The sequence below is a fragment of the Gallus gallus genome, chromosome 15 (genome assembly GCF_016699485.2).
Source record: "Gallus gallus isolate bGalGal1 chromosome 15, bGalGal1.mat.broiler.GRCg7b, whole genome shotgun sequence".
Lineage (NCBI taxonomy): Eukaryota > Metazoa > Chordata > Aves > Galliformes > Phasianidae > Gallus > Gallus gallus.
Window position 1 is genome coordinate 8,776,015 of NC_052546.1, and position 16,514 is coordinate 8,792,528.

The window sequence follows — 16,514 nt, forward strand, 5'->3', positions numbered from 1 at the left end:
CTGCAAAGCTCAACCTGTTATTTCATTTTCCCCTACTTTCTACACTTCTGGTTAAAAAACAAATAAATGAATTTTAGAATATTTATGAAAAGGAATTTGACACCAGCATGAGAAACCCAGCAAAGGAAACAGGAGGTTCTGCTCAGATGGATGTCTGGCAATTTGCCGTCCTTTTGTCCTGCACCATGCCCTTGCTCCTTCAGTCCTGGCTACTAGGCTGTATTTCAAAGTGAATTCTCCTTGTTTCATTCCAAGTGCCAGAGTTACATGCAGTTCTGCCAATGCACACTGCTGCTAACCTAAACCTAGAACTGGCACCTAGCTGCCTAGAGAACAAGAAGTTATCCCGTCACTTCTGATCTACGCTAGAAGTCGTGGATTGGTAGAAGGCACCTTACTAGCACTTCAAATCTGGGTTGAGGAGGTTCTGTCGCTGGGGCGTATTGTTCTATGAAAACTATGCATGCTATTGTCTGTTCAGGAATGGAATAGGGATCTCAAACTTCTTGATGGCATCTCAGATACTGCAACAGAAGTTATTCAGCAGTTACCTGATTCCTTATCTCTTTCATCGGGTTTCTCCTCCTCATCATCTGCATCAAGATCAATGCGTTCCTCTTTGCTGTTCCGCAAAGACCAGCACAAGCGATAAAGCTGCCATTAAAAAAAGAAGTTTAAAACTGGATCCTTAGTACACAGAGACCACAGCATCTCAAATGTCTGTTACCTCAGCACCTTAGATCATTAGGAGTCACTGAAGCTCAGTGACAGATAAATGAAGACTATCTCCTTTGCTTTCTTACAAGGACTGTATGATGTAGATAGATGAAATGTGACAATATACCAAGTAACAGTATTTAAAAACAGTGGTAAACTTCATTTCTCTAAGAGCAGAAGTGCAGTAATACTCACATGTACATCAGGAATCGGCTTAGTCATGAAGGAGACTGCCAGGATAACGATGGCAGAAATCCCAAAAAGAATAATTGCAAAGTAAAGGTAGTGAATCCCACAGATGATGAACGGACAGTTGGAAGGGGCCACACAGCTACCAGTTCCATAGGCAAACTCTGATATCATTCTACCGAGCCCAGCCAGCAGCCCAACAACCAGGCCCCAGAAGGCACCCTGCAGAGAGGGACAGAAGTTAGCAAAACGAGCACGCTGTAACTCCTGAAGAGCTGCTGGGGGAAACATGCAGGTATTGACATGTTATGTTGACTTTGGCAATTTCAGCCATTCCATGAGTTTGTGAAGTCAAACAACTACTGACTGTAGCACAAACCCAGAAGTCCCAATTTAATCATATTCTAGTTTTGATGGTTAAAAACAAAAACAGTTTTAACTTTTCAGTGGTCAAAGTCAGAAAAAGGTTTTGAAGTAGAATAAGATTCAATTTCTAGCTAAAATGTTTCTGAACAAGAAATGCCGATAAATCATGTAAGCAATTACAATATTGGAGTTCATTTTACGCATTTTAAGCTCTGATGCTTATCTGTACTACTTATCCAGCTTTGAAGAATCCTGTGTACACAAACACACGAGGATTATATTAAATTCTAACTCAGGCAAAATTCCAGCTACAATCACAGATCAACTGCAGATTTCCACGAAAGGCACAAAGATTCAATCCATCTGTGAGATGCAGCTACACTGGGATAGGGAATGGAACATCCCTGTGTGTGTAAAGCAGGCTTTTTTGGACATACACACAGATAACCACTGAAATGGTCTTGAGGGAAAGCAGTTAGAACAAGTTTCAGCCAAATTAAAAAACAAAAAGATGGCTTTTTCTCTGTAAGCTTTCTCATGAAACTTTTTCTTCTTGGAGCAAACCTGAACCATTAGCAAGTATTATTATTCCTAGCACTATAGGAAAGAAACTGAAGTCCTGAATATTGAGTCTTCAGAATGTCTGCAATCCCAGTTAATGTGGCTGGCTCGTGGTGCCATCAAAGCATAATCCAGACCTCATCCCTTCCGAGTTACTTAAATATTTCTCAATTCACTGTTCTAAAAATAAAAATCAGCAATTCCTAAAATGGATCCAAAAAACAATGGGAAATTATGAATGAAACAACAGCATATTTGTTGAAAAGCTTGCTGACAAACGTATATAGCATTCAAGACAAAGGTGAAAGGTGATATGCTTGGTCAAAAAAAACAAAAGAGCAACATGCAGCTCCGTTATTTCCTAGCTTGTACTTACCTGCTCATTTACTCGCTTGCAGAAGATGGCAAGCAGGAAGACAGCAGCAATGGGAGGTCCCAGGTAGCTGGTAACCGACTGAATGTAATCAAAGAGCTGCCCGCTTTGAGCTGACTGCACCACAGGAACCCAGGCGATGCTGATGCCAATTAAAACCACCATAAATGCCCTGTAAACATAGACAGATATTCAATTAGCCACCTGCTTGGAAGCATCTATCAGAAACAGCAATTAATCAATAATTTAAATGTCTACTTTGTATTTCAACCGGCAAAATCAATGAAATGGCCAATTATCATTGAACAAACAAAAGTAATTCAAGTTGGGCGTTGTGTCTGACAAACACCAGTCATCATACAGCTAAACATGCAATTAAAACACAGAAAATAACTTTTTTCCTTTGTTATGACTAGAGATGAATGAATAGCAAATCAGCTAGAAGAACTAGTTCACTGATGCTGAGTATGGTATAGCATAAAGCCTACAAAGATATTTGTAAGTAGTTCCCTTTGAACAACAGTAGGAAGCAAGTGTTGAACATTAGTTTAGCCACTATCTATTAAATTGAAAATGAGGTCTGGAAATTATTATCATAAAATATCCAGAAGGGAAAGCACACATGGGACAGCCTGCCTGGCCACAGGAGGCCACTGCTGCACTGCCTGAACACTGCACATACAGATTTTCACTCGCACTTTTTTGGAGGCTTCTGTCTGTAACACGTCTCACGTGTGCTGCTTTTCTGCCTTACCTTCCAGCCAACATAAGCTCTTTCTCTGATGGTTGTTTTCTAACTTTGGTGTAAATGTCCATAGTGAACAGTGTACTAGCACTGTTAAAAATGGAAGTCAAGGAGCTCATAAGGGATGCCAACATGACTGATAACATCAGACCTCGTAGACCTGGAAAACAAAGACACTCTATACGTTAGCTGGAATGGGCATTCAGTGAAGCGTGTCAGTACACAGCACCATCCATAGAGACTGTCTGACCCTTTCAAGTCAGCCAGCTATGCGTATGTCTGGCACGTTTATGTGCTGATGCCTGCCTGCCACTCTCTTGCAATGCAAGCAGAGTGATGCTGCTGAGCTTTGGAAAAGCTTTTTGTAGCAGTGATGGGACAATGCTTGAGCTTTTAGAGCGTAGGTACTTCCTTTGTGAATGCTTTCAGATTAGATGCTGAAACAAAGGCTACTAAGCAGACTTCACCCACAGTTGTAAAAACATTTCTCTTGAATTCAATGCAGTGCGCGGTTGCCTGTGGTATATTTGTAAATCAGATGTCACAGGTTTCTTTTACTGATTAAAAATAGGGCTAAAACCACTCTCCCAGGCAGCATGATCTAATGAACATAGTATGAGGAAGTATGATTGTAATTTTAATAAGACTATCTACAACACTTATGAAACAATGAGGAATTATAAAGAGATCAAGGAAGTACCATGGTTTGCATAATACCATAGTCTGTTTTTTTTTCTAGCCTTCCAAATCAGCTCCGGTTTTCTGCAGAAGTTTTTCTTCCTTTTCTCTATACTTAGTTCTCTACAGATTGGTGCCCCATTCTCTCATTGAACAGGCGTTATAAGGTACAACGTGCACACAGGATAATGTCTTCTCCCACCTCAGTGGGATTTGCATAAGGACTGCAGGTGTACGCCTGCAACTCAGACATCCTCACAGAGACAGTCTTTTATAAAACTGGCAAAAAAAGGAGGTTACTTTTGACCTTCACAGGGAGGGAGGACAATTAAAATGCCGTTTGCTCAGTATCTGCTGAGAGCTGACGTTTTCGGCATGCAACTATTCTACACCTACAGCCAAAGCCAATAAGGATTACTTACCCCTTTGACTAACAGTAAATATTTTAGCAAGATTTTTTTTTTAGCTAGCTCTGAGACTTGGGCTCTCCCTATCAGTCATTTTTACAGTCTGGCAGCCTCACCTTTCCTAAAACAACAAACAAAAATAATGCCTTACCATTTGGCATAAGCTCCACTACCATTTTTGGATAAGCAATATTTGTACAGCCAACTGTGGTGCCACAGGCCTGCTGGCAGATTTCAGGCACAGCACAAGCCACCACATCTGAGAAGAGGATAATGAGACACGGTTAGACAAGGTCGTATTAACAAATATGCGCTGAACCACTGGACTGACATATTCTATATCATCCTCGGTCTGCTGGATGGAAGGTGATTCTAAGCCTCCATTGTCCCTTTCTTCTCTAAAAAAATACTAAATATTGCTGCAAATCAAAAAACACCAGAATTGATTTGTCAGAGCAGAACTCAGTAACAAGAAAAGCAAGTTAAAAAACAGAGGAACACACTTTTCATCCAACCTAAACATCTCTTCTCTGCCCGTGGGTTCCTTCAGTGTAGTCAGTATCTGTGCACATATCTGCCTGAACAACTGTATGACAAGACAACAATCTAACAGGTATTTAGGACACAGAAAAGGAAATTGAGAGAGACTTCCACTGAAAGATTGGCAGCGAGAGGAAATTTGCATCCCTGTAAACATATGTGTATACCTGTATACAAAATTCGGCTGATCATTCCAGGCATCACTATGATAAACATGGGCAAGAGCTTCAGGTATCCGCACATCACACATCCAGCCTTCACGTGGGACATGTTCTTGCCAGAGAGACATCTTTGGACAATAACCTGTCAGTGAGATATGACAAGCACGCATGACTCAATCAATGCCGTGAACACACCAAGCCACATTCCAGACACAAAGTACTCCTTAACCTGTGTGATGGTGAAAGAGCCTATTAATGATTTCCATCACCAGAAAAACATAAATGCTACATGAGAATACATTTAAAATAAGTAAAGGAAAATATCATTTATTCAGCACATTTAAGAGCTAATAGTCTTTTTTTCTCAAAAGTTATTTATAAAGCAAGTCAAAGAGATAAGAAGGAAGAAAATCGATGTTTACATTGCTTTTTTAATTTGCTTTATAAATCCTTCTCACAGTTCAGAAAGCAGAGAGATCACTCTCATCAGATTGAACACATATGTATGTCACAGTTGCAGGAGCACACTTTCCTACTTCCAGGTTAGTGTGATCTCTCTGGGAAGCTGGATGGTAGCTCTTAGGGGAAGGAAGAAGGAAATGCTGAGAGTCTCCAGGCTGGAAGACCAAATGTTTAGAGAAAATCCACCCAAACTAGTTTGGGTCGATCAAATCCTAGGGTTTGGGGTTGGAAACAAACTCGGATCACTGAATGGGGAACCATCCCAGTCCAACTAAGACCATTTGATATGAGGTTTCTTAAGTAAATGTTCACATTACAAACTCTCTCCTTGTTTTTATGCACAATTAGAAAACATAAGAAAGGAATTAAACACTGTATCTTCTGGGCATTTTATAAGAAGAACTGAAAGAACACCAGCTCCATTTTCTTGCACACATGTGGTCCAACGGCCCTAAAATGGAGCCATTTAATAAAGGAGGAGTTTTAGAAACCAGAAGCTGGAATACTCTGACTAGTCCTAAAATAACTGCCATTTCTGTGACCTAGTTTTGGATACCAAACTGTGGGGATGAGAAGAAACAAACATTACCCTTAGATCATACTAGAAGTCTGCAGAGTTTTGCGTTCTGCATTCCCAAGGCGTGTGGCTTCCACATTACCTGATCTGTGCACCAGTACCACAGAGTAAGGATGCTCAAACCAATAGTAAGCCCTGGCCATGGCAGATCTCCAGTGACAGCATCTCGGAAGATGTGAAAAGAATCTGCTCGAGGCGTATAGCATTTTGAATCAATTGTACTATTTCCATAGGTGATATTGGATGGAACTGCATTCATATACTTCTCCATGAAGGCATCATACCCTCCAACCTCTCTAAATGCTGAAAAATAGAAAGCAAAAGCAGTGATAAGGGATGTAACAGTGACACCTCAAATAGAGCCAGACAATGTGAGGAGAAAAACAGTAACAGTGATGAACAAAACCTAGCGAGTAAATATGTGCATTTTCAGAAAACAGTATGCAGTGCTATGTAAGTATTCACACAATAAAGTATCAAAGTGACCCACGTTTGTTGGTTTCTGTGTATCTCTCAAAGACTGATCCAAGCTCCAAATGCATGCAGCTCGTATGCATGCATTCTGAGAAGTAAATTTAAGATTATTTCCACACTCTATTATCCCGGGGAAAACCAAAAAGCAGGATCTTACCAGTTACTTCTGTTGTTACAGTGGTGGATTAATCTAATTTCAGTGAAAGACCTGTCTAGAGGAAAACTAAAAACTGAGTAGCTAGAAATGGAAGGGACTGAAATCTGACAGAATCTTATCACTATCTTTCTGTATTATGATACATTCCTATTAGTTCTGTTTCACAGAATGCTTTCAGTTTTAAACTGCTTATGGGCTTCTGGACACACACACTGTTCTATCCATAGACATGCAAGTCGTCTCTTCTTCAACTGCCAATATAATGACATCCACAGGTCAACTGCAAGGCTTACTTAAGGGTGTTAGGATCTGGGGACTGTTTTAACACAAGCTTGCAGCTAGAAACAGAAAAGCCATGCAATGTGCCCAACAGCTCTTCATTTTGAACCAGAAATTTCAAGCATTAGCATCTGAAATTCTATAAAATTATCATCTTCTGGAAAAAAGTTACTCTCTGAGTTTCTGACGAGTATCATCAGACTCCAGACTATCATCAACTCCACCTCTACCTCATTACCCATCACAAACCCCGTTCTCTCACGGGATTTTACACGGTGCCTTATGCATTCACCTGTTCTTTGGAACGGAGTTGTCTCAATGACCAAATTGCTTGGCAACATGCCTACATCGCTCCCTGATAAACAGGTGTAAGAACTGAAATTTGCTAATTAAGTCAACGGGGTTCCACACTGCAGGACCAATTGCTGACAGCACTGTGATTTACTTACCAAATCCCATGAGAATGAAAGATCCCACAACCATGATAAACGTCTGCAAGGTATCTGTGTAAATCACAGCTGCAAGGCCACCTAATGACAAAGAACAAACAGGTTGGCCCCTCTGCAAATGCCTCACTGAAAATCTTTTTTCTTTCTTTTCTCTTTTATTCTTTTCTTTCCTACCTCTCTCTTTCTAACAAAGACCACTGGAGAACACACCCCTTTTGTGTTTTTATTTTTCCCATCTTATCCACCTCCCCTGTTTTCTTTTTTCTGGCTTCTCTAACTTAATTACTTTATCAGACTGCTCTGCAAACTCACCTGTAATGGTGTAAAGAGCAGTAATAGCAAGCAGGATAATAATGGCCAAATACAGATTCAGCCCCATGGCCAACTGTATAAACACAGCTCCAGAGAATATGTCTGCCTATAAGAGATGAAAATGATGTATTAGGCAAGGTGTAAGTTCTAGGTGATGGCACATCACACATTCATCATTGGAGCACTGAAATACACAATCCCTTACAGTACAGCACCAAAAAACAAAGTGCAAGCTGTTCCTCTCAGAACTGTGGTTCCTTCAGTGTAAGAACTGTAACACTTCTCAAAGAACTTCCTAATATTTAGCAACAGCTCATTTTAGCTAGAGACAGTCACCTCCTCACCTCTGTGCACTTCCAAACTGAGGGACTTCAATAAAGCATAACTGAAAACTCACTGCTATGTCCAGGGCTGGGACCTGTGACACCTCCAAGATACGGCATGGCTCTTCCTTTAATGCCAATAAGACTCTCCCTTTTTCTTCATTGCTTACACACGTGTGCTATAGCTAGTCTCAAGTCCCACTAGTTCAGGAGACATGGGAATTAAAAGCAAAGAATTTACCACAAATCTAAAGTTTCTGTCAGAATAACTGACAAGTCATTGGCTAACAGAGACCTTTGGCTCTTGTGTAAAAAAGGAGCTATTCAGGTTTCAGAATAACAATCTGTTTCCTACTGGGATTTTAATCACATTAAATAATCTCCTTAATTAAAAATATTTTGCACCAAGGTTATTTACCTGAGTTTACAGTAAGATTGATCTACCCCAATGCATTTCTAATGTGTTGCCATTAGCCGTCCTTTCCTTAGAGGTCTGTATCTCCTCCTGAGCATCCAGATGAAGGATTCACACCCAATCCCACCTGCATGCCTTCTTTCTTATCCCACCCTTCCCATACAAGGGCACAATAAAGGGATCCACAGCCTCACTTCACAGCACAAGTCCTGGGAGTGCTGAACATACTCAGGAGCTACAGAGCACTGCACTGCAGGTAGCTGAAGCCACGACTGCTTCACTCTGGAGAATGAGGTAGTGCTGACCAGTGCAGCAGGAGATCCTCATGTAGTGCTCCTGTAAGTTGCTTACGGGTTTTAGGGTGAAATTAGGAACAAGGTCTTTTCAGATCGTATCTCCCAGTGGCTGCCAGGTTGTGTCCTTTGTCCTTTATCCCTATGGGAATATTTTTTCCCACCTTTTCATACCACTGATCTGCTTACGTCCGAGTAAGTCTTTTATTGTTCTTGGCTTTAGTTTAGCCTACAAAGCATTAAATATCAATGGTCCTAAAATGATCCTAACAAAGAAGCATACAGTTAATTATTTAGTGTCCTGAGCAATTTATCAGCAACTTTTAATTGCTGTTACCTTCCAGCTTCACTGCTCCTCCCTTCCAGTCAGATTATTTCTTTCCTGTATTTCCTTATTTCTCCACTAATAGCCTTTTACTGATACTATTTAATCCTTATCTCATCTCTGAATAATCTTCCCATTACAAGCTCTTTCTCCAAAGCCATGCACAGATCCTGCAGGAACAATTGGCAGAATGCATTATAACTAACTTGGAGCCTTCATATATCACTAGTGGATCCAGCTGCAGTGTAATGAACCCCCAGTGCTCTACAATTTATCCTACACTGTAAGTTCTATAATGAGTTTGTCTTTCTTCCTCCCCTTATGTTGGTAAACCTATGCCCCGATTTCTCATAGATCTACCTATGATTTCTTCAGAACTTAATTATCTTTTGTCTTATCATAATTGAGTTAATTACTCTTGATTTTATTTTCTCTAGACCATACTCTTTGGCACAATGACCAATATCAGCAACACAGTTATAAAGCAAGGCCTTGACAGCTGCCAGGGGCTTTGGACTCACAGTACAGCACGCTTAGGAAGCACGTACATGTGAGATGCTTGTGCAGCCAGCTGAAAATCATGTGGGCTGAATGATCATGTGTGTCCTGATCCCAAAGATCAATACCTTGCAGCATAGCAAGCCTTGCCTGACAAGTGGCTGATTAGCCACAAAATAAAGGAACAATAAAAATACACAGAAAATGTTCAAGAAAAGACAGAAACAGTAATAATCTTGTACAGATGTGTGTAAAGAGAATCTCATCATCACACAGCAGTGGGCAGCATGCCAGAGAGAGCAAGCCAGGAGTTACGTGACCTGATGTATTTTGTTATTCATTGGAAAGTACCCTGATTATAATATTACTAAGAACATTTGATAATAATAATATATCAAATGAAGGAATCAACATGTGAAATAACTACCCTGAAAACATGCCACTCTTCTAGAAGGATAAGTGGCAGTTAAACTGTTAGGTGTGACTGCCTGTCAAGGGCAGGGCAGAAAGATCCTTCTGCACCAAATCTCACTAAGCCTCGGTGACAACAAAGGAGTGTTTAGAAAAGCAGTGGTGGAGGAAGTAAAATGCAAATCTGCAGGTTGGATAGGGCACAGATTGACAACACATGGGTATGTCTGGAGATACAATGTGTCTCTGTGAAGAGAGACCTGTGCCAGTTCTGGGCAGCAGGTATGTCTCTATGCCGCACAAATAAGCTAGCTATGGTCCTGGGTGGAGCAGCCCTTCCCTTTGTGCTCCTAGAGCTGTTTCATTTGAAGTCAATTTGGGCCTGGTTTTGCATAGCATGGGACAGAAAAACCTACCGTTACTTCCTCTGGCAGTACCTGAAACCTCCAAAAACTGAGCATTCTGCTTTTTGTAAATAAAATACAGCAAGTACATTAAACCTCAGCAAATCCTGCTCCACTGAATACAGTCACAGAATGCAACAATGCAGAAAGTGTTTGTGTACTACAGAAATCAGAGCCTCATTTGTACATGGGATTGAGACTATCAGAATGGTTAGAGCAATTGTACTCCAAATCTTCCCCTGCAGAGCACAGAAAACCAGTTCTGTGGCAGTTCACCACATGCATCTGGAATAACTAGGTTCATCAGAAGCTGGGATGGTAGAGTGGGGCGCTGACAATCCACTGCTATATGGATCTCTTCACTATTGCTTTGCTCCCACAAGTGCACGAGTAGGTGCTTCAGACTATGACCACGTGGGAAGTTTAAATGGAGAATGGGTCTTGCCTGAAATTAAGACACCTCTAGTGAAACAGGATGAAATCTATGACTAACCTCTTAGGCACGATAGAGGCTGGGAATAAAAGACTGTAAATTCAGTAATACATAACTCCTTAATGGGCTTATTGCAAACGTGTTGCAGAATAGGACTGAGTCATCTGACTGGAAATGTTTCTCAGCGACTAGAACTGCCAGAACTGTGTCATGTGCAACATAGCTGGGATTTCTGATTATGGTAGTTAAGCACAACAACAGTAAATTTAACTGATCCTTTTGAACTATACAAAAATCCAGCTTTGGGGCCAGCCACGCAGTACCAACCTGTTTAATTTATAACCTCTGCAAGGATCAGTTATCATGAAGATGTGAGAATGAGAGCAAAAGGCCAATCTTTTAGCTTAAATTGCACTATTATCACTTAGCTCCCATGCAGAGGGCAAAGAGTAATCTGCCATGGCAACTTCTGAAAAACAACAGATTGAGGTATACCTGAACTGTGGACTTCTTCAAAGGCTTAGTAGTTTCAAGACATATGGAAAATACCAGCTCCCTTCACTATTTCACAGCAGCACAACCACATGCTTAATAAACATTAACTTTATAGCAACTTAAACTTTATAGCAACCACTTACCCATTAAAATAATCTCTCTTCCTTTCATCTCAGCTGTTACCATTTCCTTTGCATTTTCCCACTCTCTCGCTCTCCAGTTTCTACCATCCCCGTTTTTTCATTGCTCTTTTGCTCTTTTCCCTCAGCTATGTATATTGCTGATGGCACGTTCACCAGAGTAAAGGATAAATATGAAGTCTAGGGGCAAAAAATCCTGTTCCTTGAAAACCCAACAGCACCCTTTTCCAAAAAGCAATGCTTAATTCTCCTTAGCAGAACGACCAGAGGGTTGCAGTGGGATGCTGTGTGCCCAAACCAATGGCAAAAAGATTCTAAAACTAAATGGTTAAACAAGCAGCAGCTATTATTTCTCAGACGATTCAAGCAGATCAAAATGCACAAACTGATAGGCCATGACATTTTCTCCCATATGTTCCATAGATCCCTAAGCAACAGAGTGCAATAGAATGGAAGGTTCTCTCCATTCTTGCCTATTCTAGAAGTAAACCTTAAAAACATTGAAAAAAAGAGAAAGCCCAACAAACACCAAGAAGAAGGTCTTCCCAGAGATGTTCAAGGAAGCCAACAAAACTCAGGTTGCAAAACACATCTGCACACATAATCTCACTATACAGAAGAAAATACACGTGCTATACGTATTGCACGTCTTACCCCTAAGTTCAATTAGACTTCAAATCAGAAACAACAGAGTGAATTGTGTGAATAATAATGCAAATGGGAGTTTCTTTTGTTTGGATCAACTTTGGATTAAAAAACTGTAGCAGAAGTTATACTTACTGAGATCTTTGTGAAAATATACAGGATCAGTGAAAGGATTGACAGGTAGACCTGAATCCGTTTCCCACCAAAACGCTTCCTCAGATACTCCGGCATTGTCACCACCTGTGGGGTGGGTAGATGAGGTCTCATACAACAGGGCACAGATACAAAGCAAGTTAGAGGAAGCTTTTTGCTACTCAGATACTGTAGGAGTGGAAGGCAAAGGGAGGGAGCTGCAAATACAGTTGCACAGAAGAGCAGCTCCAGGAGAACAAAAGCAGAGTACCGAACACAGCTCAGGTCTCAGAATTTGAGAATCATCGTTATTCATATACAGATAGATAATATGGACAAATTCTAACATGATCAGATCTCCCATGCCATTCATAATGGCTTCGCAATACTCCAGACCTGACCCACAAACAAGAAGAGAGAGGAAGATTAAAACAAACAGCACAGGAAAACATAATGCTGTTTTTACTTACCCCAGCTTTGATGTAGATGGGTACAAACACCCATCCTAGAACAACCACAAATATCAGAGCCTGCAATCAAGACAAGATCAGCTGAATTAGCCTCATCTCTGCAGACAGCACTCCCTAAGACCATTTATCAGACCAAACAGCAGAGAGAGACCACTGAGACCACTCAAACCTGGCTACTCTGGGGCTGCGATGGGTGTTGCTCTATCCTTTGTCTTATGGTTGAAAATCTGGGAATGAAATCCTGGCTAAGAGATTTGTCACACACTGAAACTGAATTGCATGCCAAGTTTCCAAAAGAAGCAGACACAATAATACATTTTGCAGGAAAACTGCTGATTTCTGCTCATACGTTTGCCTTCTAGTGTCAAAATGCCACCCTACCAGCAATGCTAAGTTATCCCAGCTGTCCTCAAAGCATGCTGTTAAAATGCAATCAGCCCGTAAGTCCACAATTTCTGGGAAATATTAAAGAAGGTTTAATTAAATCTAATAACTGAGACCAATTTGCTAGTTGCTTCATCCCAGGTACACAGTCAGACTACCCTCCCTCTCAGAATCAGCTGTGCTGCAATGGTATCTTGTGATATCAGCAATCCCAGGTATGGGGTAAAGAAGTACTTTCGATATCTCTTTAGCTTCCTTCTGTGCTGAGTTTATGTGAGACGTCTGCGTGTTTTACAAGGCACAGTGTATCACAGTGATCCCACACACTATACAATATGTACTACAAGCATTTAGGAAAGGATTTTGTATTTCCACATTATCATTGCACAGTGTATTTTGAATTGCCATGTGCATTTTGTGAACTGTAGATCTTACTGTATTTTGGTGTCAGTTTTCTGACTGAAGTGGCTAGTAAATTCTCCCTAAGAGTATTACGTAATTAGACTGGCAAATAGAGAACAAAATTTGGCTCAAAATTCTACCTTTTTTCTGTCCACTCAAGAGGTTGTTTTTGTTTTCAATAACATGATCTTTTGAGTTTTGCCTTTAGATCAAAGATGAGAAATGGACAAGAAAGAGTGGTTCAGCATCTGCTATCATACCGATGTAATTTAGAAGTAATTTCAGTGGAATAATACACGTACACAAGCAGTATAATTGTCAAACTTAATATTTCTTTCAAGAGGAGAATTGAATTATACAGTCAAGAGTCTCTCTGTCATAATCATTTAACGAACTATGTAGTGTAACTCTCCAAATACATGCATGCATCACTGCTTCTTCCTAAACAACAATTGTTGTAGTCTGTATATTTATATTAGCCCATGGAGAATCTCCCAGGAGACAAAGAGGTAGATATGAATATGTCTGAAGGAGGATATGTGTCCGAGAGCTTTGAATGCTGTGAAATTTCAAGTAATGTTTGTTCTGTTGTCTTTTGCTTAGTTTTTGTGCAAAGAGAAGAAGAATAAGGTTGCTTACAGCCCCAGTGTAAACAAATAGAGAAGGATGACAGATTAACTGTCTGGTAATTCTTCTTAGCCTTTACTGTTTTCCTTAAATATTTATATCATATAAGTACCTGAATATTTGCAGCAACCATTTACTCGTTAAGGAGACAAAAAACAGTTCCTGACTGTAGTGTTTCTTTCACTGCACAAAATTAAATGCAAGGAAACCTATGTAATGCTCATTAAGTCTTTTGTGTTTTGGTATAATCCCTTCCATGAACGTGAATCAAACATCATAAGGTCATTGTTTTCCACACCCACAATATCTGAGAATTCGAGGAAATGCATTTAATCAGCTTGTGTGAATCTTCATGCTGTCACAGTTAATACTGCTGCTGGTACCCCAAGCAGTTCATTTTAAGTCAGCTTAGATATTTCTGTTCTACATAGCAACCATAAGTGGAACATATACAGTCAGAAGGAGAAACTAAAAGGGAAAAGATTTTTAGAACGTAGCTGATCATGAAGAATGTCCCAAATTTCCCATAGCCTGTGAACAAATCAAAGCTTTTCAACAATTTCTAAATAGTAAACTGCTGTAAAAAATAAAATATAGTGGATTACAAAACTGAGTAACTCTTCCAGACATCCTATAGTCTGAGAGTGCTCTCTATCAGTAATTTAATGTAATCAAACGATACAATGAGAAGAGAATCCACTGATTTCTTTGGGTCAGACATCTTCTAAAAAGCTTCATTCAACAGAAAAGGGCCATCATCTCCCAGTCACTTGGACAAGGATCAAGGAAGATAACTAGGAGATAACACTGGCATTTGTAGATCCATGCAGAAACAAGTATTGCCAAGTAAAATTTGACCGCATATTTGATAATGTTATCTCGATTAACCTATGCAGATAATTCTGTTGTCACAAATACGTTCACTGAAATGCATGCCACTTACATTCCATTCATACCCTCCAATGGCAATTCCACCAGCTGCTGCTGTTCCTGCTATGCCCACAAAATGTCCACTGCCAATGTTACTGGCAAAGAGTGAAGCACCGATCTGGAAACGGAAAGAACAAGATTTGATTGTTAAGCCCAGTTCATGACAACTTGAACAAACCATATTCATTTGGCATTTTGAACTCAGGCCTGTCTATCATCAGGCAGTGATGATCAGAATTAATGACAACCAACTTCCTCGACTATTTACAAGACTCTATCTTGTTGTTTTTCTCCACCCCCCCATCAAAACTGAAACTTTAGCTGCCATGTCAAGAACATGAAGTATGAATACAACGCTGCATAACTCTTCTTTCAACTGAGGCAAATTGGTTATGACACAAAACAGACTTTCAAATATTTGTAGAACTTGACTAACTGACATTTTTGTGATACACAAACAATTAGACAGGAACACAGATCTGCCTTGTTCAAGGAGCAAACAGTGCACACGTGTCAAACCTGCACTCCCTGTTTCATTCTGAAGTTCTACAGACTGTGGAACTAATTGTGTAATCAGTAAGAGTTGTACTTCATGATTGTTTCACTTTTAGTCAAAAGATATTAGATTAACTTAATTAACTTCCTCAAGCTATATGGCTGAGAGAGCACTTCTGGAAGATGCTAAAAAAAAAAGCAAATAAAGGAGCTACATTGAAGGAATGCTGCAAAGACCCCCAGACGTTCCAATGATCCAGCAGACAGAATAGGGGGGGAAACAAAAGAAATGCTGATCAGAGAAAGACCAAAACCAAGAAAGGTTTAGGCTGGATTGCTGACAAGGCAGGAGCCACTCAGAAAGGAAAGGTTTGAGGCAGTCCTCTAAGCTGAAAGACCAAAAAGTACTTAAAAACGCTCTTTTACAGCCATGAATAACAGATTTGCACCTGCACGTTCTTCTTATGTAGATCCCAAGTACAAGCACTTGGAATATGTTTGGAGTTACCTTACAAGAGGGAGAAATGTTCCTTGCCTGGAACTCACTGGTTGATTCGTAGGGTCCTAAAATACATGTGAATGTATTTACAAATCTCCAGGTCTGCAGTCACTGCAGTGAGTCCTTTGTGTAGCAGTAAAAATTAAATCAATCTTCCTGAGAGCATAAGAATGACTGCCTGAGATTCAGGAGGATAAAAGCGATTTCACCATAGAAATCCACTCTGAAGATTAGGTTTACTCTCTAGAGCCATGCCATAGCCAGGAACAGCACTCACACTCTTCAACTTGTAATTCAGAAATTACAAAAAATAGCTTATCCTCCTTCATTTGCTACATGCAACAAATCATTCATCCTTATACTGTTTCTTTCCCAAGCCTTTTTTTTCCTCCTTTCTGCAGTTGGATCCTCTGTTATCTTCTAGTCCTTGTGCAGACAAGCTGCTCTTCTGCTGTGACTGGGAATTTCTGTCTCTGTGAAAAAAGTTCACTTTCTTCTGGTCTTTTTTACTTTATTTTTTTTTATAGCTTTCTAGAAGTCACTTGTGCCCTACAGAAATGTAATCAGTTTGTCACATTAAATATATTTCCACAGGAATGACAAGTCTTGTAACAGGCATTCGCAAATAAGTCAGAGACTTTCTTTTAACCACTTTGTGACAACAACAGTGTTTTCCCAATAATCATTGTGAAGAAACAAATACTGTACTAACATTAGAAATCAGTAACTGCTGTCTGGTGTTTTCC

The 16,514-nt window shown here is 40.1% G+C and overlaps 1 protein-coding gene across 4 annotated transcripts in view; it reads right to left on the reverse strand.

Annotated features, from left to right (window-relative positions):
* The window catches only part of SLC5A1 (solute carrier family 5 member 1), a 75,083-nt gene that overhangs the window by 2,559 nt on the left and 56,010 nt on the right, over positions 1-16,514 (reverse strand). For 3 of the 4 annotated variants that reach the window (NM_001293240.2, XM_046901087.1, XM_046901086.1), the window contains 12 exons: positions 14,788-14,892; positions 12,432-12,491; positions 11,965-12,069; positions 7,448-7,553; positions 7,136-7,216; positions 5,859-6,079; positions 4,744-4,879; positions 4,188-4,295; positions 2,961-3,111; positions 2,210-2,378; positions 913-1,128; positions 552-654 (listed from right to left, as the gene is read on the reverse strand). In NM_001293240.2, coding sequence (NP_001280169.1) covers positions 552-654; positions 913-1,128; positions 2,210-2,378; positions 2,961-3,111; positions 4,188-4,295; positions 4,744-4,879; positions 5,859-6,079; positions 7,136-7,216; positions 7,448-7,553; positions 11,965-12,069; positions 12,432-12,491; positions 14,788-14,892 — 1,561 coding nt within the window. The remainder of the gene's footprint in view (positions 1-551; positions 655-912; positions 1,129-2,209; positions 2,379-2,960; positions 3,112-4,187; positions 4,296-4,743; positions 4,880-5,858; positions 6,080-7,135; positions 7,217-7,447; positions 7,554-11,964; positions 12,070-12,431; positions 12,492-14,787; positions 14,893-16,514) is intronic. The other variant, NM_001397792.1, reaches the window with a different exon arrangement.